We start from the raw sequence: 27,866 nt of genomic DNA on the forward strand, positions 1-27,866 counted from the left end.
AATGAAGATGAAGTGCTTGGGCCTACAAAAGGGCAAGAGATGGTAGACACGATAAGGGAGAGGGGTAGAAGGAGTGGGGAGGGGAGGATTCTAGAAAAAGACAGGGAGGAAAAGAGGGTGAAAAAAGAGAAACGTACGTGTGTGTGTGTGTGTGTGTGTGTGTGTGTGTGTGTGTGTGTGTGTGTGTGTGTGTGTGTGTGTGTGTGTGTGTGTGTGTGTGTGTGTGTGTGTGTGTGTGTGTGTGTGTGTGTGTGTGTGTGTGTGTGTGTGTGTGTGTGTGTGTGTGTGTGTGTGTGTGTGTGTGTGTGTGTGTGTGTGTGTGTGTGTGTGTGTGTGTGTGTGTGTGTGTGTGTGTGTGTGTGTGTGTGTGTGTGAGATGGGGAGTCTGTGAACCAGATTGTGAATGGCTCTCTGTAGTGGAAGTTATTTTGAAAGGGGACATCCATCCTTTAATCAAGCTGAACACCTCTCAGCCAAGTTTGGGCCGAATGCCAACACCCCCACCCCCCCTGAGAGAGAGAGAAGCTGTTTACTGCCACGATCACCAGTGTGAATTTACTCTGAAGGAAATAGAGGCCCACTGAGCGATTGAATCTCTCGGTCTCTCCATCTTTTCTTCCTCTTTTTTCTCCTCCTCTTTCTCACCCTTTCTCTCCCATTCCCTGTCCTCTCCTATCCTTCTCTTTCTTTCTTTCTTTCTTTCTCTCTCTTTCTTTCTCTCTCTCTCCCTGTCTGTCAGTGCTGTGAGAAATTGTCCTCCTTGGCCATGTACTGAAAGCCTCCTTTGTTTTGACACTTGCGTTCTGTAAAGTGTGTTGGTGTGCTTTGCTCTGTGTGCAGACTGGTTGTGTCAAAACAGGATGACATTTTCAAATTCCCCATTATCGGCTGTCCCTGGCTAATTCTAGCTGTATTAGTAAACATATTGAAAGCAGTTCACAGGAAATGCTGATGGACTGAGTTTGGAACCAAATCCACGAGGAAGACGACTATCCCGTACACCACGATGATAAATCTGGTCCCTCTGTCATTTACCGACTTGTAATTTAACCTCGGTCTTGTTCTCTCTTAAATATGGAAGCAGAAAATAGATAGAAATTGCAGTCTTGGTTGTTTTTCGGCTTGTTCTGGCTCGAACACGACTGACCAACTGACTGCCTGACTGCCACCCTCCCTCCTCATGCGACGTGCGCTATCCAGATCTGGGCAGTGAGTGATTGCAGTCCCCGGCCCATTACCTGTGTTTTGTTTGAACCGGCCAGGACTAATTGACTCGCTGCCCTGGCGACTGTCACATGCGGACCAGACGCGGCGTGTTCTTTTGATGAGTGACGTGAGCGGCAGCTCCGTGCCCCCAGGTGATGCTTGACACTGAGGAGAAGGTGGCTGCAGTAAAGATGATGGGAGACCACCTAGTTTTTGGCCGCTTATGTCCATGCAGCGCCTTTCCCACCATACGGCTCCATGTTGCAGCGGAGGTGGAGGTTTGTTTAACATGTGATGTGCAGAAAGCCTGAAGGCCTGCCTAGATGAGTCAGCCTGGAAGGCTGTCACAGTTGAACTCCTGTAGAGCACTGGTGTAAACATAGACTCTCTCGCCCTATTTCTCTCTCTGTCTCCCTTTTCACTATCTTCCTTCCTCCCTTATGTTTCTTTTTGCTTTTCTTTCTATTCTTCTCTATTCTTTTCTTTCGCGCTCTCTCTGCGGACAGGTCTGACCAGACCCTGCTCTGCTCTGCTCTGCTCTGTGCTGTGAGCTGCCTGCTGTGGAGGCTTTCGCTGGCTCCAGGTAGGGCCTGCCCCGGTACTGGCAGCGCGGGCTGCCCCGTGGCACAGCTCCACAGGCCCCAGGCCCCTCCTACACCGTCCTGCAGCAGAAAGCCAGGCCTTGTGGTGTCTGGCCAGGGTGCGGGGCAAGGAACACAGGCCCTCTTTTATCCAGCACTCCCCTGCCCCTGCATTGGCCTTCACCACTACTCTCAGAGAGTGAGAAGGGGGGAGAGGGAGAGAGAGTGAGAGAGCGAGCAAGTGAGAGAGAGAGAGCAAGTGAGAAAGAGAGAAGAGGGTGATGTATGGAGAGGGGGAGAGAGAGAGAGAGAGACCGAAACACAGTAAGGGGGAGCACAGGGGTAAGATTAAAGATACAGTGAAGAGAAAGGGTAGAGCGGGGGTGGGGGGCATGTAAAAGTGTGGGGGCGGTATGTGGGGGAAAGGGGAGAAAGACACAGAGCAACAGACAGAGAGAGGGGGAATACTCCTGAGTGGTGGCCACGGTGAGAGAGAGAGAGAGAGAGAGAGAGAGAGAGAGAGAGAATGTGCAGCAGGGCCTCCGTGGGTGGGAGGCCGGTCGGAGCCTCGTCCAGCCAGCATTCGCAAACAAACACATAAATAAAGTTAGGTTGACAAGTGAGGGGCGGAGGTTATAGGAAGAGCGACATCGTTGGGGTGTGAAAGGAGCACTTGTGTCTGATGTGGACTTCAGGAGCAGGAGGGGGGAAGTGTGTGTGTGTGTGTGTGTGTGTGTGTGTGTGTGTGTGTGTGTGTGTGTGTGTGTGTGTGTGTGTGTGTGTGTGTGTGTGTGTGTGTGTGTGTGTGTGTGTGTGTGTGTGTGTGTGTGTGTGTGTGTGTGTGTGTGTGTGTGTGTGTGTGTGTGTGTGTGTGTGTGTGTGTGTGTGTGTGTGTGTGTGTGTGTGTGTGTGTAAACCTAGCGCTCCAGTAGGTGAACGTAGAGACGCTAGCTGCAGGACATTTAGCGGAGGAATGTTAGCTTTTGGCCCTTTAACTTTTAACCCCTTCTGGTGGCTGGCGGCACTCGGGGCCAGAGAGTGACCCGAGGGTCAGCAGGCCAGAGTGTCATGTTCGATGGAGCCTTCGGTTGGGGTGGTATTTATAGCACCTCACCCGTCTAGTCTGCTCCGGATCCTCACACTGTTGACCGTGCAAGAGGATAATTTGTTGTGCAATGTTTCTTTGGGGTAGCTTCTTTGTTATTATGGGAAATATGAAGGCAGAATGGTTTGAACTTGTGCATGTTTGAAAGTTTTACTGGAGGTTGAGAGAGAAAATCATCAAAGTCAAGGCGGACCTTAAGTCAAGTGAAATGGTCTCTGTCAACATGGGTTTTATTACTTGTCAACACTTTAATTCATCTAGAGATTAACTCGCAATGAATTGGAAGTTCCAGAGATGGTAGGTTTTTTGGCCATGTCTTGGTGCACTTAATTTAAAAAAATGAATGCGGTGTTGTCCGCCTCTCTGGTGTCTTGGGAGTTGTGCTCTTGGCAGGGCCAATAGCGTCCCGGAAGCCACTTCATTAACTTCCAGTACATGATTTGTGAAGCATTGTTGCAGGTTGAGAAATGCTGGAAAGAGTGAGTTTTTTTTTTTTTTTTTCCCCTCTTACTGAAGGCCAGGGCACATTCCATGGATTGCCGAGTGCTGCACTCACACATGGCTCAGTAGAGTTTCTACTGTAAATACTGCTAAAAGTTGTCCTCAAAAAAGTCAGGTAAACAAAGCCAGCGGGGTTGATAAGTCTTTGTGGATTTTCCACAGTGACACCAGAATAGTCTCATGTTCGATCAAATTGCTATCTTGGAAAGTTGTTAAAAGCTCAGACCGAGCCATTATCTGGTGGGTAGTGGAGGCAGTAGAACCTACAGCAGCCATTCTTATTTGATCACTAAACTTTCATTAACTCTTGGTGGTATTTGGTCATGTGAGCCCTTGTTCTAACTGGTGTTTAAGAGCTGTGATTAGAATGGTCTTGCGCTGGAGTCGGTGAAATCTGACATGTTAAGTACCATGTTGCATGTTGTTGGATATTACGTTGCATGCCGGCTAGTGGGGAACTGGCTTGTGTTCAGTTCTGCTTACTCTAATCCTCCTGATGTGCAGCGGGAAAGGGGTCAAGGGAGAATCTGTGTGTGTTTATCTGTTGTGGTGCTGTAGAGGTGTATACAGGTGACTGTGAGAGAGAGAGAGAGAGAGAGACTGTCGGATGTTTGCTGCAGCCCGTGCCATGCAAATAACTTTCCAGAGCTATTCCATCACCGTTCAATCCACTAACATTCTTTTCATCTACTACCAGAGCACTCAACACACAGACAGAGAGAGCGAGAGCCTCACTCACATGGCTTAAGAGCACTCTCCATACGTTGCAATTAGTGAAACAAATTAGTGAGTTGACACTAGAAAGAGTTGCCCTAAGCTGATGGGAAAATCCCAGACGCAGTGCCCTGATTGCTTTAGGGTTTGCACTCTGTTTTTGCCCTTGCTGGATCAAGTCAGAAGCGGCTATCCTACTTTCTCCGATTGACTCTGGGCCCATCGCATGGAGAAGGCATGAGTCAGTGACACACAAGCCATGTTGATAGATGTGTGGTCGGTCATTTTATCCTTAACCCTTAAAGGTGTAGGTTTTTGAACATTCTAAGTTCCGCAACAATTGAAGGTTCTAAAATTCTATGTTGAATTCAATGAACCCAGATATTCTTTAGAATGTTAATTTCCCAACATTCCCGTCACACCAGTGTGACAGTACTCCTTTAAGGGTTAATGGACCATGTGAGGAAGTCAAATGAAAATTTAAGTTGTTGTTAGTGTGACATTTTTTTTTGCACAAGTGAGATTTTAGGAGGTTTTTTTTTTCTTCTTGATTTTACAATAAGTCAACCAAAAGCATCCTCTAGTCACTTAACTGTATGTGGGCAGTGCTCTGGTGACCTGTTTTTTATGACACTGCTGAAAAATGTGTGTGTGTTTGCACGGCGTCGTGTTTGTTTGCACGGCGTCGTGTTTGTGTGTCCCCCTCCTGTGCAGTGACGCAGCAGAGTGGATCAGTTGGTCAGTAATGTCAGCCTGCATTAAAGCCAAGGCCAGGTAGTCTTCCTAAGCCCCCCTCCCCCCTCCTCTCTGATCCCTATTAGCACCCAATTCATCTGGCCACAGACGCGACCTCACCCTCACCCTCACCAGCTGTCCAGCCGGCAGCCAGGAACAAGCTGCCACGTGTGGCCAGGGCCATGGGGCTAAACACCCCTGTGTTTTGTGTGTGTGTGTATGAAAGAGAGATGTTGGCTCTGTGACAGCGACAGGTGTGTGTCTGTGTGTGTGTGTGTGTGTGTGTCAGGGGTAAATGTGTGTGGCATTTACGCAGATAGAAACAAGAGCATGTGAACGCATCCTCGGGTTCATTCGAGCTCTCTCGTCCGAGCGATCCGTCTGCCTCCAGGTAGCCCTGTTCTCTTTGGACACAGGCGCTAACACATGGCGCAGATCTTACCGTGTGCGTGCAAATGACGCAGGCATCGCGGATTGGATTCTTCTGCAATACATGAGCTGTCAGAGAGAATGCAGCTCAAACTGGTTTGATGTGACTATGATTAATACGATTGCACTATTGCCTAACCAGATTGCCATTTGAGTGGTTTGTTTTCCTCTTGCTTGGTAGGGTTCTATCACGGCTGGCTGGCAGGTTAATGATTGCCAAAGCTGCAGTGCGTCTCTCTGTCTTTATCGTGAGGAGTGGCTCCTGTGCGGGGGCTCAGAGTGAACTCATTGCCTAAGGTGTGTGTGTGTGTGTGTGTGTGTGTGTGTGTGTGTGTGTGTGTGTGTGGTGGGAAAGTGATGTGGGGAAACTCGAAAGACAAAAAGCCACCTACAGCCGAGACTGGGGCAAGTCTGAACACGGCAGGAGACGGAGCGTTGAGCACACTGCCAGTCTCTCCTCGCCCGTCTCACTCTCCTGTCGCTCCCCCGCACTATCTCTCTCTCTCTCTCTCTCTCTCTCTCTCTCTCTCTCTCTCTCTCTCTCTCTCTCTCTCTCTCTCTCTCTCTCTCTCTCTCTCTCTCTCTCTCTCTCACAGACTGGTTTAGTGTGCAAGTCAGGTCTGTTTGCTTGTCCGGCATCAGATGTTTCTCTTTCTTTGCTTTCTGTTTCCTTTTTATTTAATTTTAATGACAACATAGTGTTTCTCATTAACAACATATTTTCTTCTCTGTCTTTCTTTCTCTCTCTCTGAAGTTCTGTCACAGTGTCTTGGCTGACTTCCTCCCTTGTTCTCTCTTGCTGCGATTGTCCTCTTTTCCCCCTCTTTTCCCCCTCTTTTTCCTCTCTTTTCTTTCTCTTTTCTATCCTCCTATTTCCCCCCTTCCCGGCCATTCCTCGCTCGTATCCCTCTCAAAGCCTATAGCCTCGCGCAGCCCTCTCCACTGTAAACACTGGCAAGACTTGCCTGCCAGAGGAACATCTGTTCCTGTGTAATCCAGCTCCGCTGGGTGGACCTTGATTGGTTGACCCACTAACCTGCACGCATGCACGGGCCGGGCATCTTCGGGTGTGACGGACTGGAATGGAAGGACCGGGGAGGCGCGGGGGGCTGAGAAAGTCTTGTGTGTGCCCGATGGGCCTCGCGGTAAGCGTTGTGGTGGTTTGAGGTCAGCGGAGTCGAGCCTCCGGTGACATGTTTATAGAAAATGACCGGCGGCCCTTATTTCCACTTGTCTCTGTTGTGACTACGTCTCCCAACCGCTGTCTCTGCTTATGGAAACAAGAGAAATGGCAGTGTGCGAACTGAGCCAGCGTCCGATCTAAGTTGGAGTCTCGCCGACCCATCAGGCTGTCTCTTATGATAATGTTCTGTCGGAGTGTTTTTAGAATGAAGTCATAGAATAGAAATGGAGGTTATCAGGTAACCAGCTGTAAGGTCTTTATCGTAATTAACTTTCATAAGTAGGTGGAGACTTCTGAAAAGTGCATGTGTTTAAGGAAAACGTGTCGTGAGGTGCCGCTGGTGTGGGAATGATTCGGACTCGACGCCACACCCCGTTTGTCTGTGAAGCGGAGCGGAGCGATCGCTGCCGCCGATATCACGGTGTGGCTGAGGCCACAGCGAAGCCGCGCGGAGGGAAATTACCTGCCGACTCTTGGCAGCGGGGAGGAAATTCCTCACTGGAATAGCACGCGGCTAGCGGGTGAGAGTGAAGTGGAGCGCTGGGACTGGAGTCTTGTGGGAGAGAACGGGCACGGAAAGGGGAGAGGGAGATGACCTGTCTCACCCTCACTCTCTCTCACCCTGACTCTCTATCTCTGTCTTACTCTCACCAAGTGCTCCACCTTTAGATCATGGCCCATGAGGAAAGTAAAGTGAGGTAGAAAAGTGTGACTCTCAATGCAACAACCTGTTCTGTTAATAATTTGACACCGACACACACACACACACACACACACATTTCCTGGCTCATCAGTCTGGCAGTAATTTGGTGGGCACGAGTGGAGTGGAGTGGAGTGGCGTGGAGTGTTTGCAGTGCGGGGGATATGGCTGTGGCTCCCCTGAGAGGGATTCTCTGCTGGAGTTTATTTACACCCCCAGCCACTGGAGCATTCCTGCAGCTGGCTAATGATTCACACAACTCAGGCCGGGATGGGCCTCTACTCCCCCAAAAACACTCACCGTCCTAGGTAGCTCTCTCTCACTCCTCCAGGTTTAGTCTTTCTGTTATTGTGTTAATGTCTGTCATTGTCTCTCTTAGTTTTTCTCTCACTGCACTCTTTACTCTCCCCTCTTCTTTCTTCACACAGACACACTCTCTCTCTCTCTCTCTCTCTCTCTCTCTCTCTCTCTCTCTCTCTCTCTCTCTCAAATTCAAAAGGAGGGGTTCAAATAGGGATGGGTTGTCCTCTTTCATTACCTGAAGTTACACTAAATCCTCACAGCCTCTTACAATTTCAAATGCATTCTATTGACAGTCTCTTCTGACTAGTTTTGGCCTTGAGGTTTTGTGTGCAAGCTCAGATCTTAGCCAGAGGTTGTTACATTTGTAACTCTTTCAGTCATTCCTCCCATAGTTCTGTCTTTCTGTCTCTCATTTTCCTGAATAAAAAGGCATCAATGTAATACAAAGTTTACTGCTGAACAGACTCTCTCGGTTGAATAACGCATTACTTTGGGGGGAAAAAAAACATGGAGCCTGTCCTTGCCAATACAAGCCGGGCTGTTTTTAGTGCAGAAAAAATACATTCTACATTGCAAACAGATGGCCCAGTGTGTAATTTTCTCTGGAAGTCACAGGGTAGAGTTCCAAACCCCAAGAGTAGTGTGCTCTGGCTACATAGTAATTAGTCCTTCGTTTAGTAAAACCAAACCCTGCAGCCCAGTGAAGGTAGAGGGTTTTAAAAGGCAGCCCCTTGTGCCTAAAGACAAACAAAACACACATACTCACACTCGGACACACACTCTCATACTTACCTAGGCTTGTGTATGGCCCAGTATGGTCACTGATCCAACAGGTGGCAAAAAAGTATTGAGTTTTTTTTCACATCTTATTGCTTACAAATAAGCAGACAAAAATCAGGGAAAGTACATGGTTGTCCCAGCCAGCCTTAGGCAGGAAAGTACTTGTGGCCGCTGTGGAAGCCCTTATGGTGCGTGCGCACACATCTCTACACACATGGAACGGTAGATGATTCACATGGCCACCACAGATATGTTTCCCCAACACCCATTACCCCCAGCCATCTCTCTCTCTCCCCTCATAGCTCGCAGCAGACGAGGCTGCCCTCTCCACAAATGCTCATTACCTCCAGTAACCCCCAGTGTTTTTCCATTCATGACTGACTGTTTGCAAATGGCTGAGGGGCCTGAAACATGAGTAATGCAAATATCTCTCCAGCCAACGTATAGATTTTAATGTATACTATGCACTGTTCACAGCCCGAGACCACCATTAAGGTGGCATACAATATGGTCTGTACATTAAAGTTGGCCCACCAGCCTTGCCGATATTGTTAACAGGTGTGATCACCTGCATGGTATGATGTAATGTTAAGCTCATTGCCAAATTGTGTGTATCAGGGTCATTAGAGGCTGTGTTATTAACTGTACTCTGTGGGTACTGTATGGTTCAGCATTTGCAAGGTATCACGGACTAATACCCCCCCCCCCCCCCCCCTCGCATATACAGACTAAGGCTGATGGACAGGCCCTCCTGACTGAAGTCTACCGCCGGTGCAATCTCATTGAGAGTGATTACTTTGGCCTGGAGTTTCAGAACATGCAGATGAATTGGGTAAGACAGACACACCTATCCTCGCCTCCACCGTCTGGTCCTCCTACACTTCTCTCTCTCCTCTCCTTCTTCTGTAAAATCCTCCATAACAATAATGATGTACAGTCATCCCTCTGCAGCTGTTCTGATGGAAATTCATGAGTCATGCATGCCTAGGTTTATAGAACATCAGTTCCTTCATTAACATTTCTCAACAATCTAGCTGACATTGTTTAAAGAGGAGAAACTTCTCAGAGCTCAGTAATGTAAGCCTTTTTAAAAATAGAATGAGCATAATGGGAGAAGGTGAAATGGTTGGATGAGGAGATGGATCACTGGCAGATGTTAGGCTCTCAGATCAAAGAGGGTCTACATAGGAGACTAGAAGAAGTTCTCATTTCCCCCAAAAGGCTTATTTTTGCTTGAGAGATTCAGAAATGCAGCACTTAAAGCTAGTAAACGTTGTGAGGTATATGCTGCAGGGGAATCCAATGGGGCTTGAAGAGCCTTTGGGCGTTTTAAAGAGACCCTTATGCTGTTGTTATGTTCTGCTAGGCACGCCAACAAGGCCCACGAATTCTGGCCGGCGTGAGCGGGAGTGGGCATGGAAAACGTGGGCGTTGTGCTGCTCCGCACTGAGCGTAACTGGCGACGTGGAGCAGTTTCACCTTCACATATTTCCCCCATGAAGCAATATCCAGTTTTTTTTTTTTTTTTGGGGGGGGGACGTGCCTCCACCCACTAACTGACAGATGTGGTGCAGTGTGGAGCGCTTCTGGAGAGGGGAATGCCCAGAAGAGAGGGGTGGGGGTCTCGGGTGCAGCTGCTGCCCTCACAGGATGGTGTTTGGAGAAGGCTGCTTTTTCATCAGGCCAACGTGAGAAGTGAAGGCGTCTGTCAGTCGTCTCATTGGAGCGGCAAGTGTCTGCCGAGGGCTCAAAGGTCGTCAGGTGTTCTACGTGGGGTGGCGGAATGAATGTTGCCTCGTGTCCCACTTGCAAAAGAAGCGTGGGGGAAGAGGGGTGGAGGTGTGGTGATGGAAGGGGCATTCCTCCCTCAATTGGGCCCAGATGTTCTTTAGGGGGTGGAGGGGTAGAGTAGAAGCTCCTTTTTCAGCAGTGACATGGACAAATTTCATATCCGCACGCACGCAGCACGCAGGTTTATGTGGCTGGCACTAGTGTGTGCCCACCATGGAGTTTGCATAAGCACACAAGTATGTTTTGCATTTCAATCCGTAGATGTGTGCACTCTTTATAAACACCCTCCAAATAAACTGCATGTAGCTTCTCACTCACACGCAAATACACACATGTGTGTGTGCACATACGCACACACACATTCCATGCATACTGTGCCAGCATTTTTCCATCACGCCAGCATATTTCAATCTCAAACACACTCACACAAGCAGTCAAGCACATCACTCTCACGTCTGTGGCTCTCCCCTGGTTTTATCACCGTTTTCAGTTCAAACATTTGGCATCGATCAGAGAAACCGGAGTGGGGAGGTGTGGAGCTAGCCAACAGTGCAGGGATTTGTCTTTAATTGGCGCAGATTGTTGCAGAACTAATCTGATTATGCATCTGAATTTCAGGTATGGCTGGAGCCGACTAAGCTCGTTGTCAAGCAAGTGAGAAGTGAGTGAAGGCGTTAACATCGCCATTATATATATATATATATATATATATATTTGTCTAAAATAACTGCCCAAATATGGCATGTGAAGAGGATAAAGCATGCCAGTGGTTCTCTTTGTTCGCATCTGTGTTTATGTGTGTGTGTGTGTGTGTGTGTGTGTGTGTGTGTGTGTGTGTGTGTGTGTGTGTGTGTGTGTGTGTGTGTGTGTGTGTGTGTGTGTGTGTGTGTGTGTGTGTGTGTGTGTGTGTGTGTGTGGTTGTTTCCAGGGCCCGTGAACACACTCTTTAGACTCTCAGTGAAGTTCTTTCCCCCAGACCCTGGTCAGCTACAGGAGGAGTACACCAGGCAAGTGACGGGACTTTCTGTCCAGTTGCCATGCACTTGAGGAATGATGCTCTGTATGGGGCGTGAGCTCCAGCTTTACACGCATGCTGTTTACCTGATGTTAACACTGTGTGTGTGTGTGTGTGTGTGTGTTGGGTGTGTGTGTGTGTGTGTGTGTGTGTGTGTTGGGTGTGTGTGTGTGTGTGTGTGTGTGTGTGTGTGTGTGTGCTGGGTGTGTGTGTGTGTGTGTGTGTTGGGTGTGTGTGTGTTCCTACAGGTACCTGTTCTCTCTGCAGATGAAGAGGGATCTGATAGAAGGGAGGCTCACCTGCACAGAGAACACTGGCGCCCTTCTGGCCTCTCACCTGGTGCAGTGTAAGTATCCACCTCCTGCACACACAGACACAACCGACACACGCACACACACACACGCGCAGGCTCTCTGTTGTTCGAGAATCGATTTTTGTCCTTTTAAGCCCTCAAAATGAGTACTCTATTCTTTAAGAACACACAATGATTGAGCGACTTAGACTTTCTTAAATCTTCTTTTGGACATGTTGTTAATAAACTTTTGGTATGTTTTCTTAAACAATTACAAACTAAATTAAAAGGAATAGGAGCTGCTGTATATAGCTCTTTCATTTTTTTTTAATTCTGTTTGCTGGTGCTGACTCATTCACTTTTATCATTTTGCTCTGTCAAATCAATCCACTGACTCACTTCCCGTCTCTCCTGGCGACCGCAGCGGAGATTGGTGACTATGACGACGTCGCGGACCAAGAGTACCTGAAGATGAACAAGCTGCTGCCCTATCAGGAGCGTGTGCAGGAAAAGATCATGGAGCTGCACCGGCGACACCTGTAAGACTTCTTCAACTTAGGTCTGATGCCAAAGTACATCGAATGGCAGGCATACAATGTCACCATTAACTAGCTGGTAGATCCGCGACCCTTCTCTGTTCTGCTCTTCTCTGTTCTGCTCTTCTCTGTTCTCTGTTCTGCTCTTCTCTGTTCTGCTCTTCTCTGTTCTGCTCTTCTCTGTTCTGCTCTTCTCTGTTCTCTGTTCTGCTCTTCTCTGTTCTGCTCTTCTCTGTTCTCTGTTCTGCTCTTCTCTGTTCTGCTCTTCTTTGTTCTGTTCTTCTCTGTTCTGCTCTTCTCTGTTCTGCTCTTCTCTGTTCTGCTCTTCTCTGCTCTGTTGCCTCTCGCTGCGTACAGGAAGTGGACTGAAGGTTGCGAACATCTTGATCTCTGAAAGTTTGCAGTGGGTTCCTTGCACAAAAGCATGAACATACCAGTGTTCCCCAGTAACCTTCCTCAAGGTCCCTCACACTCAACCCCCCCCCCTCTCTCTCTTTCTCTCCTTCTCTCTCTATCTCTATCTCTCTCTCTCTCTGTCTCTCTCTCTCTCTCTGTCTCTCTCTCTCACTCTGTCTCTCTCTCTCTCTCTCTCTCTCTCTCTCTCTCTCTCTCTCTGTCAGAGGTATGCATTTTCAGGGTGTGGGGTTTTCAAAGCGTGCCGTGATTTAACGCCACCGTTTGTAGGAATTTTCCACTGCATGCTGGATGGGCCATAAACGTGGTGTTTGTAAAGGCTGCGTGCAGTTGCCCTCTGTGGCCGCTCCTTACCACTGTGGCTCGAGAGTGTTTGTGCCGCCCGCCACTGGACTGGGATCACACACACAACACCCAATGCTCCACTCACTACAGGTTCACATGCGCCCTCGCCAAGGCAAAGTGATGGATTGTTGTTGGGTGCACCTTCTAGAAAAAAAAAATGTGTGCTCTTCTGGAACGGTGACCACAACAGCACACACTTTAATTGTGACTTATTACCCGTCGCAATTGTTATGCTGGCGAGCATGTATGGGAGTGTGTGAGTGTGAGTGTCCTCGTGAACTCTGGAGGCCAATGGCGGCTGGAAGACACACAAACACGGATTAGCCATGTATAATGGCAAGCAGCTGTTGTTCGTGGAGGGCTTCGTTTCGGTGGGCGGTTTTGGTGAGCTTTGTAGTGCTCCGGTCCTGAAACCCAAGAATGAAGATCTCCCTCAGCACCAGTAATAGGAGAGGGAGCGTAGAACACGGCTAACGAAAGACATAACAATAAGAATCAACTGCACCCACATTTGACTAATAAATATTTTTTTTCTGACATATCTTCCACCCCCCCCTCTTCCAATGAGTCTCTCTCTCTCTCTCTCTCTCTCTCTCCACCTCCACCTCCCCCCCTCCACCCCAAACACACACACACACACACACACACACACACACTGTTACGTGGGAGGGCAGTGGGCCGGCTGGCCTCTGGCTCTAATCCCCTGGAGCTCCAGGCTGTTGATTAGCCATGCGGCCACCGAGGGCCAACGAGGGCGGGAGGGGTGGACGATGATGAGGAGGAGGAAGAAGAAGGAGGAGAAGGAGGGTGGTGATGGTGGCGGGGTGGCCTAAGGAGATTTCACAGCTTAAAGGATGAGCAAAATTAGAATGCGCTGATGATCTGGAACCCTGCCAGCCTGGCCTCCTAGCCAGCCCATTAGTCTTGGCCTTAGTGACAAACTTAGATGATTGGGTGGCTTGCCACCCTCCTCTCTCTCACACACACACACACACAGTGTTTGGTTGTAATCGCCCCACGCTTGCAGACAGTGCCTGAACAGTTCCCATCGTGTAAGGAAGAGGTTTGGGGAATGGGAGGAGGGGGTCGCAGTAGGGGGGTCAAAGAGGGTTAAAATGTAACTTTAATCTGATTGGAAAAAAAGATTTGTTTTTTTTTCATTTCCGTTTCCAGGAACAGATGAATGAAGTTGAACTACAGTGTACAGTGGTGTTTTTTTCATGTACTAGTGTGCAGCTGCAACTTGTTCATAGTTTTGATGGAGATTTCAAAGCAGCCATTCATCTGCATTTCCCCCTCTATAAAGTGATTACACAAAAGCCACACCATGTCCACATGTGTTAGAGTGCTGAAGCTTTGCACTATGTTAATGTCAAATAAGCTCTTAACAACTAAGAGGAGGGAAAAAAATCACCGATATCAGACTGTCCATTCTCTCTGTGTCCATTTCTCACACTCTTTATCTCCCTCTTGGTGTCTTTTTCATTTTTTTTTTTTTTTTTTTTTTTACTTTTGTCCACTCACTCAAGTGTCTTGTCCCTTCTGTGTCCTGCAGTGGTCAGACTCCCGCGGAGTCGGACTTCCAGGTGCTGGAGATTGCCAGGAAGCTGGAGATGTACGGCGTTCGGTTCCATCCAGCGGCCGACCGCGAGGGCACCAAGATCAACCTGTCCGTAGCCCACATGGGCCTGCAGGTGTTCCAGGTGAGGCCTGATCTCATCTAAGTTTCAGCAATGTAGGCGCGCTCACTCAAACACTTAAAATATTTTGGGTGCGAGTTAAAAATGTCAGTCTTGAAGTGGAGGAAAAACGCACTCTCTTGTGTATTATACTTATAAAAGGTTTTATTGCACCATGCCCTTGACTACAAACGCGTTTCGGCGTCAAGCCGTCTTCAGCCTGATCTCATCTCACATGGGCAAACTCATAGCCACCACAGGTAGCCTGTGGTGCCACCCTTTGAACTTATGAAGGGGTGTTCTCCAACATACACACACACATAGGCAGAGTATCATCTAACCATGCACATTCTCTCACATCCTTTCTGTTACTGCTGCTACACTGCACTTATCTGTACATGTTGTTCATACATTGTTCATACTACATAGCCATATTTATTCTGCTCTTATAAGGTAACTGCTAATATCACTGTACATATTTATATTTAATTTATATTACTGTAAACCACCTTCTGTAAACCAACTGTATACTGTCTACAACACACTATATATCTTGTCCTGTCTATGCACCACCTGTCTATACTTTGTATATCGCATCACACTTTTTTGCACTTCTGGTTAGACGCAAACTGCATTTCGTTGTCTTTGTACTTTGTACTCTGCACAATGACAATAAAGTTGAATCTAATCTAATCTAATCTAATCTGACATTCTCTCACATCCTTTGTAACTACTGACCATTCTTCTCAGGGCATCACGAAAATCAACACCTTCAACTGGTCAAAGATCCGTAAACTGAGCTTCAAGAGGAAGCGGTTCCTCATTAAACTCCATCCCGAAGTACATGTGAGTCCGCCAAGTTGAACATGGAATCTTCTACAGACAGCTGATACCTACCCTGATCTTAGTCTCTGCCACTGATGCGTGCCTGTCTTTCTGCTACAACATTCAAATAGATGCAAATAGATGAGATGGATTAAAATTAATCAAATTAGGTCACAGTTATTTGAACTTGCTGCATTCTGCACCGTGTGTTTTCATTGCACGGAATTGGCTGTTTATGCAGTGGTTCCTGCAGAATGCTCATGTTGGCTTGTTGGTTGTGTCAGGGCCCTCACCAGGACACGCTAGAGTTCCTGATGGCCACTAGGGACCAGTGTAAGATCTTCTGGAAGAACTGTGTGGAGCACCACTCCTTCTTCCGCCTATACGACCAGCCACAGCCCAAGGCCAAAGCCATCCTCTTCAGCCGAGGATCCTCCTTCAGATACAGGTGTGTGTGCGTGTGTGTGTGTGTGTGCGTGTGCGTGTGCGTCAAGGATTGTATGTGTGTGTGTGTGTTGTATTGTATGTCAAGGATTGCATGGTTGTGTGTGTGTTGTATTGTATGTCAAGGATTGTATGTGTGTGTGTGTGTGTGTTGTATTGTATGTCAAGGATTGTATGGTTGTGTGTGTGTTGTATTGTATGTCAAGGATTGTATGGTTGTGTGTGTGTGTTGTATTGTATGTCAAGGATTGTATGGTTGTGTGTGTGTGTTGTATTGTATGTCAAGGATTGTATGGTTGTGTGTCTGTGAAGAATGTGTGTGGAGTTATGTTTGTGTGTCATTGTGTGTGACCTCTGTCTGCAGTGGTCTTTCTGCGTGTTTGTCTCACGATAAACCACAGTAAATATTTGGCCCCCTTTACATCTCATTGTCACTCGTCACTCTGTGGTTAAAAGGCCAGACCCTGCCAGCCCTGTGTTCTCCATGTTGTGACAGGCCTATTGTTAGGGCCCTAATGCTGTCTTTGTCTCTGAGCAGTGGCCGCACTCAGAAGCAACTGGTGGAGTATGTGAGGGACAGCGGAGCACGAAGGACTCCATACCAGAGGTGTGTGTGTGTGTGTGTGTGTGTGTGTGTGTGTGTGTGTGGCTTTACTTTTGTTTCATGGCCACAGGTAGACATTTGCATTACATTTGTTTAGCCAGTCCTGTGGTCCATCAGATAACAGGAACACAGGATACAATGTGGGGGTGGTTGAGAAGGGTCTGGGATTGTGATGGCAGGTGGGTTTATGCGGATTTTAGGGGGGGGGGGGGTGTTTGGGTGCAAGTGGGGGTTGTTTTGGGGGGGCAACTCCTGTGCCTCTGTGTTTGCATTAATCCCTGATCTGACGGCTTCTCTCTCTCTCTCTCTCTCTCTCTCTCTCTCTCTCTCTCTCTCTCTCTCTCTCTCTCTCTCTCTCTCTCTCTCTCTCTCTCTCTCTGTGACAGGAGGAATAGCAAGATCCGCATGTCTGCCCGCTCCCTGGCAGCTGATTTCCCTAAACAGGTTAGTAGAGAAGTCCCTCTATTCTGACCAGATATTGTTTATCCAGTTAAATTAGTTCAAGGTTTAGGGTTCAGATGAACCCTTCAGAGACCTTTTTAAAACCCATATCGTTTTTCTCCTCCCGTCTCTCATTAACACCATCTCATCCATTCCATATGTATACCTGTTCCACTGGACGGCAACATGACTCCTCCATACTCCATATTTACCTCCACCCATCCTGTTCTCTCTCTCTCTCTCTCTCTCTCTCTCTCTCTCTCTCTCTCTCTCTCTCTCTCTCTCTCTCTCTCTCCCTCCTCCTGCAGAGCCTGTCCTTCAACGACAGCCTGCGGCTCCCCGGCTCGCCTGCTTCGGCCACCGTCTCCTTCCACTCCCTGCCGACCAGCGGAGGCTCTCCCTTGCGCATGGACCACCAGACTCAGCTGCAGCAGCCGCACCACAACCAGCCTGCCTTCGCGCAGGGCCAGCATCTCCTGTTCCAGCAGCAGCAGCAGCAGCCTGCCCGGCCCCCCAGCCCCCCGAAGGAGGACCCGGTCAAGGCCGCCACCTCGCCCCCGTCCCACTACGCCTTCCAAGGTGCCACTAGTAACCGGGTGACTGCAGGAGACTGCGGCCCCTCGTTTGTGTGTGTAGAGAGTAGCCTCTCCTATCCCCTGCAGCACATCTCCCAAAATGGCAATGAGGATAGCGGGGAGTGGGCTGGTGGGAGGGGGGTGTCCGGTCGGGCTGGTGGGGGAGGAGGTGGAGGGGTCGGGGGCGTGAGCAGCGTCGGGGTGGGCGAGAGGAAGGGCGTTTTAACACCCGAGGCTTTTGAGGCGGAGCTGTTACGCGGCCGGCAACCGTTGCCGGCGGCGTCCAGCCCTGGCCGCTACCCGCTGGCCGGCACGCACCTGCAGGTGTCCGAGGAGTACATTGACGACGACCCGGCCGAGATGTCATTCTATGCAGGTGGCGCCGAGGCCTACTCGTTCGGCTTTGACGAGAAAGCCGGCCGCTTCGCCTACCTGGAGGAGGAGGAGGAGGAGGAAGACCTGGGGAGGGAGGTGAACGGCGAGGGCAGCATAGACCAGGCCATGTCTGATGACTACGGCCTGGGCCTGGAGGACCTGAGTGGCAGCGGCCTCCCGTACGGAGTGCTGAGCTCGCGCGGCCGCTCGGAGACCAGCTCGCTGGTCAACAACCGCTCCGAGTGCAGCTCACTCGACCCGCTGCCCTTGGGCTCGGCCGGCGACTCGCTCTCGCTCTCCTTCCCGCTGGGCCTGGCCGGTGGGCCCGACTCGTCCTCCTCCCTTCGCCTGCCCGGCTCGGAGAACCTGTCGGAGGCCAGCTCCATGGTCAACTTCCCAGCGTGCTCGGTGCGTTCGGGCGCCAGCTCGGCCGTCCAGTTCGGCGAGCTGGTGGAGCAGCTGGAGCAGCTCAGCTACCCGCCGACGGCCACCGAGGGCTCGGACAACGCCAGCTCGGCCTCCGACTCCGACTGGGGCTCGGACGCCGGCCTGCCCCCCGAGCAGAACCTCTTCTATGCCAACCCGCTGGTGGGCGGAGGCACCGGAGTGGAGGGCTTCCTGCTCGAGTGCCACAACCTGCGGGCGCTCGGCATGGGCGACCCTCCGGGCACCAGCCATCTGAAAATGTAACTCGTTAGAGAGGGACGACCTCTCCAAACCTCCCCCTCTATGCCCCTAAACCAGCAGAAGCACCATCCCTGGGATGAGTGGCTTTGACCGAATACCGTCTGTACCGCCAAGCATCCCTTCTAAAATGCTGAAAATGACTTGGCACTTTATTGTGACTAGTCATAGTTGTAGTAGTTGTAGTATTAGTATTAGTATTAGTAATAGTAGTATCCATAGTTGTAACAGTCCAATCCCCTCAACCTTCTTGTTTTTCTTGCTCTTTTACTTTGCCTTACGCACTTGTCTTGTGGTTTATTGGTTCACAGAGCCTGCGCTTGGTTGTGATTCTTGCTCTTGTTGTCCTTGTTGGTGGGAGGAGGGGGTTGTTTACCCTTGCAGCACTTTCACAAGTCATGACATTTGATGGTAGTTTCGGTGGGCAGTATTCTCGAGTCAAGGGCTACATGATCATCCCTTGCTATGTTGCTAGCGGGCAGTTGCTCAAGTGTCTGTAGTGAGAGTTCTTCAGACGCAATAATGGTCATTGGTACTTTGTGCTGCTTTTAGCACTCCTTTCTGTGTCGGTTTCCATTCACTCCTCTCTGAATCACTTATCACTCCTATATTCTTAACTCAAGATTCAGGCTCAAAGTCTATTGTGGTGTAGCTTTTTAGCACTTGTAGCATTGTGTATGTGTGAATGTGGTTGGTGGTGGTATATGAAGATCATTTTTCAACCTGTGAAGGAGTATTAATTTGAGTGAAAGGGTTTTTTCCTTGTATTGACATGAATGTGCTTTTTCTTAATGACAAAAGACAATGTAAGTGTTTTTTTTATATATATATGTATCTCATGTGCCAATTCAATTTGAATCCCAGAAAAAAACAGCTATGGTTGGTTGTTGTGTTTGTTTGAAGCACTGACTTCATTGTTGGGCAGTAAAGCTATGGATTTCAAAAGGAACAGTTAGATGTGAAGCTAAGACTAACTGTTGCTATGGATCTTTGAGGACCAGATAAGTATGCTTTTGCTAAGAAGTGTACAGTCCCCAGACATCTTGTTTTTTTCCCACCCTTTCCATTTCATGCTGAAACCCTTGAAGGAACACCAAATACCAAAACGGCTGGAACTTGATCCTTTCACAGGGCTCAGTTTAAGAGCGCTTTTATTGTTCTGTTCTACTCAGGGCTTAATTTAAATTGCAGGAAGCCGGTGTTCATTGTCGAGCAAGGGGTGCGAGTTTAGGCGATTTCCAATGCTGAGCAGCAAACCAGGCCAAAGTTTGGTCGAGCCTTAATCCCTCTCTTCAGTCATTGTGGTGAGGCATTTGCTCCATACTGACCCCTGCTGGTGAGGAGCCAATCCTCATACACCTGAGATTTCCCCCGTCCCTAACATATATTTTTTAAGTCTCCTAGCTCAAGCATATTTAGCATGCTGTGGTGCTTCACCATATGTAGTATAGGTACATATATTGAAGAAGGGTGCACACATTTCTGGCTGGAATTAGTCGTGAGCTCCCTGGGAATTGGCTGCAGAACGGCCTGTTTAAAATTCCAGGGCTGGAGCTGGTCTTGCAGCAACTTTTCAGTGGAAGAATGTAAGTAGTATAGTGAGCTGAGCCAGATCAAGTGCATATGCTGTCGGTACCTCTGCTAACCAAGCGAATGTAACATAGAGGCCAGTATGTGAAGCCAATAGTAGTTTTCACCAAAGATTCTAGAACAGAGCTCTGTTCTAGAATCTTTGGTTTTCACTACCTCATGCTTCATATACAACAGGAGATGGAGGTCAGTAGGACCTTATTGGAAGAAAAAATAACATTGTTGGTAGGACAGGTAAATCGTATATTTTGCCTCATGCAGAGATGTTCACAGCATGAGTGTCTGTGAATAATCTAGAATACATAGCTCATGGCAATCTAGTGTTTTTAGCTTATGTAAACGTTTGAATGCTTTTGATTCAGGTACTGTAAATACACTTCTAACTTTCTAGCACATAAATGCTCATAACCACATACCCTATCTTGACTCCTGTGCCTTTTTATATATATATAGCATTAAGTCTTTCGTGAGCACTTCAGGATCTTTGCGAAGCCTCCAGCCTTAGATCATTGCACTTTTCGCATCAAGCAGTTTGGTGAAGATCCCCTTTCCACATGTCTCCACTGTGGTTGTATGCATTCACAGTTCATATGGCTCTATTCGACAATGTAAACGTTGGCATAGTGCATCCTCTGGACTCATATAAGTGGTGGAGTGTGTGTGTGTGTGTGTGTGTTTGATATGATATGAAATGAAGTGGTGCTGGGTGCGCCAGCACCCACAGCACTGTTGCTTCTGTCCAGCCGCCAGCCCACAGGCATGCCGTTTGGTTGGTGAGGTTCTCGGTTCCTCTGGTCGGGAACGCTGATTCCGTGCCACGGTACGTGGAGTGCTCCTGACCCTTACGGAGGTGACGGAGAGCTAGTGGGGGAGGGGGAACTGCTAGCGATGTTTTTCGTTACACAGACTGATGTCATTTCCTCCGTTGCGTCTGCCCAACAATCCCCTCTTTAATTTCCTGCCATTCTAACCTGCCTGGGACTGCCAAAGGGCGGTTTATACCCCTACTCTTGGTCTCTCTCTCTTTCTGAGATTTCAAATCATTGTGTGTGTGTGTGTGTGTGTGTGTGTGTGTGTGTGTGTGTGTGTGTGTGTGTGTGTGTGTGTGTGTGTGTGTGTGTGTGTGTGTGTGTGTGTGTGTGTGTGTGTGTGTGTGTGTGTGTGTGTGTGTGTGTGTGTGTGTGTGTGCTTGCAAGTGGCAGTGGAAGCTTTTATGTGCTCTTCTCCTCTCCTCTCCTCTCCCTCCTCTCTTCTCCTTCCCCTGCCTCCATGTGACTCCATTTTCTCATTCGGTCAGTGTGTTCTCCATAGGCCATGGCTGACTTAAGCCACTATTGGAACCTTACTGTCAGGCTAATGATGGACTGGGCAACTTTTTAAAGCAGTGCTGTGCACAGACTGCAACCAGGTTTAGGAATGGACTTTTGGCAATAATTAATAACTGTGAGGGGTACATGCATGTTCAGTTGATGTCTCAGCGAAAAGTTGCCCAAAAACTTGAATAAGATTACAAAGTTGCTCAGTCCATCCATTCGCTGCACATTTCAGTCACAAAAGAAATTCCTTCTGTGCTGCCCTGCGTTATGTGAAATAATAAACTGTTTTGTAGCTTAAGATCAGAAGTCAAATGGACTAATGTGGTGAAACGGAAGTTTCTGAGATGAGAAGATGTTTAAGAAGAGGCAGTATGAACCAGATCAGTCTTTTCTCATTGTCATTTTGAGGGACGGCATACTCACGGCTTTTCTGTGTGGAATGTGTCCCTACCCATGTTGCTGGTCCATGCGGCACCTCTCTACTCTCACAAGCGAGGACGGGGGACGTGACTCGTCTCCCCTGCAGTCTGTCCCGCTCCCTGGGGGCATGTCGGGGGGGGGGTTGGGAGATGGAGAGGTGTCCACCCAGCACGCTCCCTCTAGAGTGTTCTCTGAAACTCTCTGAGGGCTTCTGGTTGGCCACCTGTCTGTCTCCCTGCCTGCCTCTCTCCCTCTCCCCCTCCAATAGCCCATCACCCTAACGCCCAGAGTCCACCACAAGCCTTGACCACGATTCACTCCGTCCACACCCACCCTTGCTTGGACCCCCCGCTGGAGTTCACCAAAGTCTAGAGTCTGTGGACCCTTTGAACCCCCTCACCCCTCTTTGTATAGACACACACACACACACCAGACATGCACTTACACACACACACACCTCACCACACCTCACCTCCCCTCCCCCAGTTTCCACTCTCCCGCTGGTTTGTCACAATGGCATTAGCGCAGGCTTAGTGGCGGGTAATGCTGCCACACAAATGGTTTGAAGGGAAATTGAGGGAAATCCGCTTGTGGATCTGAGGCGTATGTTTGAGCTGCACCTTCACCTCATTACTTGACACAAAATGACAAACTGACAAGATGACCAGTCTGTTGACTATATGTTGCTTTTTGGGTTTCTGTGGCAATATGGTTTAACTGTGCACAGCCACACACAAAAAAATGATGATTTGCGTCAAATCCTCAAAGCTAGTTTTAAACATTTAAACAGTTTACATGTAAAGGTCACATTACCTGATGGTCTTTTTTTTTAGCTTTTTATAATTCACAGGAATTGGATTCAGACACTTGCCATTTAATGTGTGAAACTCAAGCTGTTTCCCTCAGTGTCTTGTTTGCTGCAGAGTCAAAGCAAGGTGACCTCTGGACATTTGTCCTCTCCTGCCACTCTTCCTCATATGCACTCCTTACAGTTACATTTATACATTTTGCAGGTGCTTTAATCCAAAGCGACTTGCCGTTAAAGTCCATTTTGATGCTTTATTTGTTTGCAAATTGTCATTGCTGCTTTATGCTGTGGTGTTTTATGCACTCCCTACTACAGATTTTAGTTTGATCAACTGAAAGACTTCAAATGCTAAAATGACACCTGCCCCCCAAAAAGAGGACACTAATGTGGGTTGCCTCTTTGTCCAAAAAAAATGTACCTTTACCTGCCTGTAAATTTCACTTGAACTAGAGTGGAGTCCTCTTGTCAGTGCAGACTCTCAGATGCTGTGTCCTTTACCGAGGAGAGCAGCTTTTGGGTCAGCCTTGCTTTGATTCCAGTCTCAATCTGCACCTACATTGTAATTTTTTGGTCTTCAGGCTTGTCATTATCATTTTTATTATGCTCAGACCACTGATCATGAGGCTTTCTTTATCATAAAGAATTAATTAACAAAGGTATTTTTAATTAATGTAATGATTACTAATGTGAAACAAAAAGTGTACTTATGCCTGTATGTTTATTATTTCACGCCTTATTCTTTTCCCTTTTTAAAATAAAATAATCACTTTTGGGTAAATTGTTTTGCATTTCAGACATAACTTTATTTCCAGAACAGCTGGAACTAACAAAAACAAAATGTAAGGAAACCAGGAAAGGTATTAATCCAACTTATTCTTCTGGGTCATGCCAGTGACTTACTAACAAAATGTACTTCCTTGCTCAGTCCTAACACGAAAATAATACAAACGAGATGCAAAATGAAAAGACATGATAAAAGTATAGCACAATGACAGGATTGACTATTACTGATAAGCCATCTTCTCAGGAATTATTTCCGGGTCGAGGAGTCAAAAACCATAACAGAATGTGAGCTCTCGACCTGTGCAATCGCTCTTCCTGACTACTCGAATCTTAACTCCACGGAGCCGGAGTGTATGGAGTCGTTGACCTATGACTCACGCTTCCCTGCTGAAGTTTTTTTTAATTGTTCCCAGATAGAAGGATTTGTTTTATGACAAAACAGAGTCCAGGCCCAGAGAGATACCATATCCGTTATGTCACCCAGTTACCGCTGCGGAGCCACAGATGGAATAACCACTCTCAGCATTCACTGTTAGCTTTGACCCACCACTGCTAAGGCACCAGGCCAGTGCTTTAAGCTCTAGGTTTATGTGGGACTCTCGCCTGAGGCTAAAACAGACTGGGAACTGGCCGAGTGGCTGTCTGACGCTGCCGACTTTGTGTCTGTACCGTTTGGCCAGGAAAGGAAGGTGAGATGAGAAAAGTAACAGTATGGTGCCAGAACACTGCAGAGGTGCGCGTGCCTCCGCCCACTGCTTCTGCCAAAAGTCCTCCGTGACTTTAGTTTCGCCGTGTTTTGAGTAGAGGAAATCAGATGACCGCTCATGCATAAACACATCTATCATATCATTCCATACAAAAGGGCATTATATCCAAACGTCCTTCCCGTGCATGTGCTTCTTAGACCATGTCCACCTCAAACTTCACCCATTCGGTTTCTGCCTTTACCTGGTGCATTTGCCCCACAAACCACGGCTGCAGCCACAGAATCAGTGAGCTAAGAACTGGAACCCCTGCCCAACCCCACCGACAGTTTCACAAACTACTCCGAGACCATTTTATGACCCTGCTTGTTTATAGTCTGCCCTCTTGCTGTGAGGAAAGTAGAATCCTTTGTGTTTGCACATGACAACCACATCACTTAAACAGTCAAGAGGGAGATGAGGGAGAGCTGTGTGTGCACAAACAGTTCAGGGTGACTCTCTTGGCACTAGGATTGCTTTTGTGACATCACAGAGACCTGCAGGAGGAAGGAAAGAAGTTGGAAAAACAACAAAAAAAGCTGAAAACACACACTTTCACCATAGCAGCAAACCATCTGTGAAAGAGGACCCTGTGAGGACACACACACACACACACACACACACACAGTCATTTCCTGTCAATTTCAGAGGAAGTGCTCGCTGACCCAAGCGTGGCAGATTCGGACTGGGGATGCACCTCTCTTGCTGAATTCCTGCGCCCCCGCTCCCACCCCCTGTGCTTTCCCTGTGTTTGGATTGGCTGTCGGCCAAGTCAATCCGCCGCAGACAAGAACCCCCAACCTCCCTCCCCCTCCTCAACCCCCCCCCCCCCCCACCCCCCCGGCCCTGCCCCTTCTCGTTTTCCCCGGCCTGTGTCATCCCCCATGGGACGGCCAAGTTAAACTGTAAACCAGGGCCCGCCCCACTCGCCGGCCAGACCGACCGCATTCCTGATAAGCCGCTTCTTCGGGAATTATTTCCGGGTCGTGGAGTCACCTTTTTTCTTTTTCCTTGCAAATTGTGTGCTCTGTGTGTGCACTGATTTTTTGCTTTTTTTCCACCATGGTTTAGTTTTTCTTTCCCCTCATTTACTTTTTCCTTCTTCTTCAGTTAAAGAGCACAACAGCTGTGGCATTCCATTTGCGGTGTATGTGTGTGTGTGTGTGTGTGTGTGTGTGTCTGTGTGTGTATGAAAGAGAGAGAGAGACAGAGATACCAGGCAGTGCTGTATGTGTAAGAGGGAGAGAAGGAGCAAGGAAGAAAGAATGAGACCGACAGCTAGTCAACTCTTTAGTTGGTGTGTTTGACTGTGCGTTTGGTGTGATTCAGGCGAAAACGAAAACTCAGAGAAACAAAACCTGTTGACTCTCCTCTCTCTCGCTCTAACCCCACCTCCCCCCCCCCCCCCCCCCCCCACCACCACCACCACCCCAGACACAGCCACCCTCAGCACCCAAACCAGCCATAATGTAATCAAACCCCTATGTTTGAACACTGTCAATAAATCACTCCGGGTGACTCTCCCTGCTCTGCAAACAATCGGGCTGAAAATGTGGGAACCATCATCCAGTCCTTGCTGCAACGCAACCCCACCCATCTCACCCCCTCCACCCTCTGCCCCACCCTCCTACCCCCATCCCCTTTCAAGCCTGAGCTCTATGTGAGCGTGAAATATGCTGTGAGAGAGTGTGTCTGTGTGAGCGAGCGCGTTTAGCCCCTCTGAGCTTGCTCCTGTCAAAATATTGAGGAAGTTGTCATCCATGCCAATGCTTGGCCTGTGGGATTACTGGTCTGATCCTGAAGGGATTCGGAGATGAGCAACGTGCCGATGTTGCATCTCTCAGATGAGGCCATGCTCAGAAGTGCGCCATGTTTTTTGTTGCAGTGTTGTGTACCACCAGTTCTCAGTGTTTCAAGATGGACTACCAAAAAGAGGCATTTTTACAATGCAACCTATGCTGCATCCATTACTGACTGAAGTAGAACATGTAGACCGTTTACTCCTGTAGTTTTAGACCTACTGTATGGGGGAAGGGAAGACCAGAAAGTCTGGTTTGTAAAATAAAACGTTCTGTGGAAGGTGCTCTCGGGCTTGAGTAATCGCCATCCCTTCCTTTGAGCTGATGGGGATTAGCCTGTCTGACAGGTTTGAAGGGGCAGTCTCTCCTCTGCAGATTTCTAGTTCTACTATATACTCTGTATGGACCACACTGAAAGCTGTGCCCATTCCTCGATTTACCATGGGGATAAACATTTAGCCCCTTGGAGCAGTGAAGCTTACATGCTGCAAACGTAACATGCTAAATCCTTTGAGGAATCGTCAAAGTCTGTTTTTTTTTTTTTATTTCTAAGATGCCCCCACATTATGCATGACATCAGCCCTATGTTTCATTTTTAAATAGAGCCTTACTTGGAAGAGAAGTGCTCATTGTTTTGATTGATTAAAAACACCAAAACACTTTGTTTTAATTATTGCCATTTTAGGCTTTGGGATTTGGAACATGGATTTGGTCATGACTAAGGCATGATATGCTGCTTTTTTCCAACCTAATACGTTTCTCTCTCTCTCTCTCTCTCTCTCTCTCTCTCTCCCCCCCCTCCCTCTCCCTCTCCTTCCCCACAGATTCTTCCACCATGGACAGCCCCCTGCTCTCGCCCTTCAGCCCCAAGGGTCCCCTCTGCATGTCGCCCTCCTTCCAGATGTCCACGCTGAGTCTGCCCGGCCAGGCGCCCTCGCCCCTGCAGAGCCCCATCCTAAGCGAGGTGGGCAGTGCCAGGCTAGACGAGGAGGATGAGGGCAGGAGGAAGGTACAGCCACTGGTGCTCTCGCATGCCGCCCTCGCTCCGTAGCCACTTATGACCTTTGACCTCTCAGAGGTCTTAGCCAATCAGATAATTTTGGGATCTCGGGTGCGCAGGGCTGTGGCGCTTCTGCGGTGATTGGCTGGTTGATGTGTTGGTTTTGGTGTGGGAGACTTCATTCATTCTTTCCGCTCAAACGGTCACGTCATTTTGTTTATCTTTGTTTACCTAGGGAGAGTAAAAGCATATGGCATATGCAGTGACTTTCTTCCAGTAATAGACCTTTATGTGGTTGATTAGGGCAAATAGGTACTCCTCCCAGTGAAAGGTCCTCTTGGTTTGTCCTAAGGTACAATAGTCCATAGGTAATCCAGTCACAAAGCCACACATACCATCATGGGTTGCATGTTATTGCAGCCCTATCTTTTTGGCTTTATGTTTGACTTTGTGTGTGTGTGTACACATGGTATCAGATTATTCAGATCCTTATGTCTGTCCTCCCCAGAGATATCCCACTGATAAGGCCTACTTCATTGCCAAAGAGATTCTGACCACAGAGAGAACCTACCTGAAAGACCTGGAGGTCATCACCGTGGTGAGTTTGGGTGTCTGATAAGCATCTTCAGCTGTGTGTGGAGTGCATGCAAGACTGTGTCCTTGCATATCTGTGTGTATATGTCTATGTGTACACACTTGTGCGGATGATTGTTTTATCTGTGTGTGTGTGTGTTTTATCTCTGTGTGTGTGTGTGTGTTCACAGTTGCTAGGATGTGAGATGTATGCTCTGTTGTGTCTGTGTGTCTATGCGACCATGTTTATGTCTTGACATATGGTCTTGTGTGCCCCTCCCCGCGCAGTGGTTCCGCAGTGCTGTGATCAAAGAGAACGCCATGCCCGAGGGCCTCATGACTCTGCTCTTCTCCAACATCGACCCCATCTACGAGTTCCACCGGGGCTTCCTCAAGGAGATCGACCAAAGGCTGGCGCTCTGGTTGGTGTCTGTTTCAACCAATATGCCTCTCTATACACACTAGAAGCCATGCACTTCACCAGTTGCAGGAATCCCAGATAGCTCAAATATATATGAATGACCTGGACACTCTCACCATCTGTCATCAAAGTGTCTGAGTTGAGTGGCGATGTGAT

General features: G+C 48.4%; 1 protein-coding gene across 3 annotated transcripts in view; it reads left to right on the forward strand.

Annotated features, from left to right (window-relative positions):
* farp2 (FERM, RhoGEF and pleckstrin domain protein 2) overlaps positions 1 to 27,866 on the forward strand; it is a 47,752-nt gene that overhangs the window by 7,863 nt on the left and 12,023 nt on the right. For 2 of the 3 annotated variants that reach the window (XM_076278841.1, XM_076278839.1), the window contains exons 3-16: positions 8,965 to 9,069; positions 10,647 to 10,689; positions 10,957 to 11,035; positions 11,292 to 11,389; positions 11,760 to 11,874; positions 14,186 to 14,333; positions 15,060 to 15,155; positions 15,419 to 15,582; positions 16,117 to 16,185; positions 16,569 to 16,626; positions 16,932 to 17,202; positions 26,541 to 26,725; positions 27,225 to 27,314; positions 27,578 to 27,711. In XM_076278841.1, coding sequence (XP_076134956.1) covers positions 8,965 to 9,069; positions 10,647 to 10,689; positions 10,957 to 11,035; positions 11,292 to 11,389; positions 11,760 to 11,874; positions 14,186 to 14,333; positions 15,060 to 15,155; positions 15,419 to 15,582; positions 16,117 to 16,185; positions 16,569 to 16,626; positions 16,932 to 17,202; positions 26,541 to 26,725; positions 27,225 to 27,314; positions 27,578 to 27,711 — 1,655 coding nt within the window. The remainder of the gene's footprint in view (positions 1 to 8,964; positions 9,070 to 10,646; positions 10,690 to 10,956; positions 11,036 to 11,291; positions 11,390 to 11,759; positions 11,875 to 14,185; positions 14,334 to 15,059; positions 15,156 to 15,418; positions 15,583 to 16,116; positions 16,186 to 16,568; positions 16,627 to 16,931; positions 17,203 to 26,540; positions 26,726 to 27,224; positions 27,315 to 27,577; positions 27,712 to 27,866) is intronic. The other variant, XM_076278840.1, reaches the window with a different exon arrangement.

The sequence above is a fragment of the Alosa pseudoharengus genome, unplaced genomic scaffold (assembly GCF_046254945.1).
Source record: "Alosa pseudoharengus isolate Yale_2024_CS ecotype anadromous, Long Island Sound unplaced genomic scaffold, YU_APseudo_1.1 YU_APseudo_1.1_scf_11, whole genome shotgun sequence".
Lineage (NCBI taxonomy): Eukaryota > Metazoa > Chordata > Actinopteri > Clupeiformes > Clupeidae > Alosa > Alosa pseudoharengus.